The sequence below is a fragment of the Buceros rhinoceros genome, unplaced genomic scaffold (assembly GCF_000710305.1).
Source record: "Buceros rhinoceros silvestris isolate BGI_N320 unplaced genomic scaffold, ASM71030v1 scaffold2315, whole genome shotgun sequence".
In the NCBI taxonomy this organism is placed as follows: domain Eukaryota; kingdom Metazoa; phylum Chordata; class Aves; order Bucerotiformes; family Bucerotidae; genus Buceros; species Buceros rhinoceros.
The window spans coordinates 69788-73762 of NW_010413219.1; the positions used below are offsets into that span (position 1 = coordinate 69788).

Below are 3975 nucleotides of genomic sequence, written 5' to 3' on the forward strand. Positions count from 1 at the left end.
CCCTCGGCGCCCCCCCCCCCCCCCCAGTTATTTGGTTATATTCCTGTGGCAAAAAGGCCATTACATCTGGAGCCAAATTTTTTTATGAGTTCAGCCCACACAGAGCACTTCAGTCCTCCAAGCCGTTCTGTTTCAGAATAGCCCTGCGAGGACTTCATGTACGTTGGCATTAAGCAATCTGCAGGATAAGGGTTCTGGGTAAAATCTTACAAAATTTTGATTAAAATGTGACATAAGGAATGTAGATTAAAAAAAATGGGTTTTTTGCACTCAGTGACCACTATATAGTAATGTCAAGTTTCTCTTTAAAGGTTGGACTACAGTGGACCTTCAAGAGAGTTTTTTTTCCTGGTGTCTAGAGAGCTCTTCAATCCATATTATGGTTTGTTTGAATATTCAGCCAACGATACCTATACCGTACAAATAAGTCCCATGTCTGCTTTTGTAGACAATCACCATGAGTGGTAAGAATTATTTTTGTTTTTTCAGATATATTTTCTGCTGTTCCTACTTTTAGACAACTGCTCATCACTGCTCAGACATCTTACACAGAATCTGACGTTTTTAACTTGCAGCAAAATAACTGCATTTCTTTAGACTTTTTTCTGATTTTGTGTTCTCTTGTGGTTTTAAATGATCTTATTTCTCACAAATACTCAGCAAAACTGTGATTTGAAGCATGTATTATGGGATTGTCTCACAACAAAACTCTGCATTTCTTGTACGCTAGCAGTCATTTTATGAAATGTCCATATAAAAAATGAAAAAAAAAAAAACAACAGCTTTTTGTCAACTGAGGAGATTATGGGAGATTTCAAACTGGTGATACTGTATGTAATTTGTTTGAGTCTTCCTAAAGAGTGCAGAGGTCTCCTCAGTGGAAAAAATCCCCCAGCGTATCTACTGGAAAGAAATCTATGGAGGTATCTTAATGGGGGGCCAGGGGAAGACTGCTGATTATATAGCTTTTAAGCAAAGTCTGTACTTCTAAAATAGTTATCAAGGATTTTTACATAATCCCATTTTCACAATAAGCCAGTTTAAATCACCCTCAGTGAGTATTAACAGAGAATTCTGTTGTGTGGGTAGTAAGATTACAGTGATAGTGGAATGACAGCTGCTCATCTGTGTAGGACACACATATACTGACTTCTTATTTATTGGAAGCCAGTTAGGAACAACGAATATCATAAAGGAATCTCATTACTAGTTTTAAAAATTAGTAGAAAATTAAATGGTTGGCTGCGTCCAGTTCAGATCATCGAAGCAACCTACCTGTTGGACTCCAATATGGCAACAATAAATGCCATGTGCTGTATTGGAAAAGCAGAACAGTCTGCCAAAAAGGGGAGGAAAAACTGGTACAAGCTCTCCAGCTTCTGCCAACATTTTGTATTCATCCCTGGCTTCTGCAGTGCTGGACCCTTGGGTTCGAGGGCGCTATGACCTGCTGTCTGGGAGTGCTGGTGCCAGTGACAGCACTGGTCTTTTACAGCCTTGGGGGAAATTCAGAAAATGCACCTGTGACAAGCAGTTATGCATGGAAGGAGAAGGCTTTGCATGTCACATCCTCATCTTGCAAACCCTGTGCACAAGCAGGTATAATAAAGCCCTAATCTTTCCAAGAAAAATGTTGCTGAGGATGCATAAACAGGAAGTTTATGAAACATTATTTTCTCTGAGAAAGAACACTGGACTTAAAATCTCCAGAGGTATGGAGGATTTTTCCACGTGGGTCTTTATTCTCATATGAATATTTGCGAAGACCCTACTCCCTCTCTCCCCGTAACCCTCCTTACACCCTTGACAAAATGAAGATAATAGGGATAGAAAGAGAGAAGATAGAGGAGGAGGTCATTTTGATCCCATTGCCATAGGGCTGGAGAGCACTGCGATACATAAAAAAAGCTTCCAGCTACTGCTCCTGAAAATATATATAGAAATCCATGATCACCAGTCAGAAGAGGAGCAAGCAGCCACTGTAAGCAGAAAAGGCAGTCAGGCTGGGAGAGGGTAGAAGAACCTTTGGCCTCCCAGTAACGTGAAAACATGTTAATTTTTGATCCCATTGCCATAGGGCTGGAGAGCACTGCGATACATAAAAAAAGCTTCCAGCTACTGCTCCTGAAAATATATATAGAAATCCATGATCACCAGTCAGAAGAGGAGCAAGCAGCCACTGTAAGCAGAAAAGGCAGTCAGGCTGGGAGAGGGTAGAAGAACCTTTGGCCTCCCAGTAACGTGAAAACATGTTAATCCTATATGGGATGTAAAGAAAATTGACAGTGGCTGTCATTTTGGAAGACAGGCTTCTCTAAAGAGGCTGCTCTGGCAGGGGTTGATGGGGTTAATGTGGATTTGACTCTTTTGAGAAGTTGCAACTTAGGTATCTGAGGGATTTTCCATACCCTGCAGACTTGCATTTTTTCTGTGCCTTACTGAGAATGTAAAAGAAACACAAGAAAAAAAACGAAAATACCACAGTTTAGGCATAGCTATCTGATTTAAAAATGCTCTTTGGTGACAGAGCAGTGTAGAAACCACAGAATTTCAGTCTAACGATTGTAACTCTTTCTCTTCCAGGTTCAGGTTTAGTGGTCGAATTCTCGGTCTCGCTCTGATACATCAGTATTTGCTGGATGCCTTTTTTACACGACCCTTTTATAAAGCCCTCCTCCGAATGTGAGTAGAATTGTCCTATCTCCTTTTTTGTTTGGTTCCTTCCCCATGGATGATGTCATTTCGTGTATGGATAAATTATGATGTTTTATGGTCAAAGAATATAGGCTATTATTTCTAATTTAATAATTTCATTTAAATCCAGGACTTTTAAAAAGTTGACTTGTTTCCACTGATGGTTAATAGCTCAGAATGTTGTTTCTGATCAGAAGGAAAACCTCGTGTTCTGTTTTAGCCATGTTATCAGCTTTCTTGTAAAAAATCTTCCATTTCAAGTTCTACAATGAAATGCTGTGGTTTTACTCCAGGTATTAATAGAGTTCTTATTCATTTGTCTTGTAATGACTCACAGGATAGGATATGAGTCACTACATAACTTAAAACTGCAATACCCGTTCTCAGAGGTAGTTTGATTGTTGGCAATCTTGTTTTAAGGGGCTCTGCTTTGGTATACTTTAGACTTTGTTTTCAGAACCTACTGCCCCTGTTCTGGCTCAAACAATGAGCTGCATTTGTCTAGCATGCCTGGAATTTAAGACCTAATGAACTTAAGGTGCTTCATTTTTTGTCCTCCCTTTGAAAGCTGGTTTTGAGACTTCTGGAAGGATATTTTTTTTATACAGCATCATACATTCTTGAAGTGTGGAGTAATGCATCCATTCCCATTGTACGTGTATTCTGTAAGTTTCCAAACGCTATCAGCATCCTATTAATAAGAATGAAGACTTAGCCCAGATGGACTTTACTACCAATATTGTATGATTGTCAAATTAAATTAATCGTTTAACATGGTGGTTCTTTAAACAGTAAAATTAATGATGAGAGGCGGCCACCTTTTGTACACAGCCTAATTCATGCAACGTCTCCATCTAAGCCGTGGACCTTTGCTGTACTCAGAACTGATGAGCTACTCAGACTGCCTCTGCAGATGTGACATTCTGGCCAATCCATCAACTTTGTTGCAGGGTCTGTTACTGCAGGATGTCACTGAAATGTACACTTTAAAAGTACAGGGCTGTCTTCTGACTTTATGTGGATCCAAGAAGAGAAGCAGGCAGGGAACCCTGCAGCCGAAAAGCATCTTACTTCATGAATAGCCCCAGAGTCCTATTTCACAGAACAGGATTTAAGAAGTTAAGACAAATGGCAGAAATTGCCACCGTGGTGTTAAATGTTATTAACAGATGACATGTTCAAAGCTTGGAGTAGTAACTGCTCAAGACAGCAAGGGCGGTTGGCTTACAGGTTGGATCTGTGAAAGAAGGACCAGGTAAAGGGAAATATGCCAAAAGATAG

The 3975-nt window shown here is 39.9% G+C and overlaps 1 protein-coding gene across 1 annotated transcript in view; it reads left to right on the forward strand.

Moving 5' to 3' along the window:
- HECW2 (HECT, C2 and WW domain containing E3 ubiquitin protein ligase 2) overlaps positions 1–2746 on the forward strand; it is a gene marked incomplete at its 3' end in the record, with an annotated part of 62575 nt that extends 59829 nt beyond the window's left edge. Inside the window, 2 exon segments of the mRNA XM_010136630.1 lie at positions 312–464; positions 2584–2746. Of these exon segments, the coding sequence (XP_010134932.1) occupies positions 312–464; positions 2584–2746 (316 nt within the window).
- Between the last annotated feature and the right edge of the window lie 1229 nt (positions 2747–3975).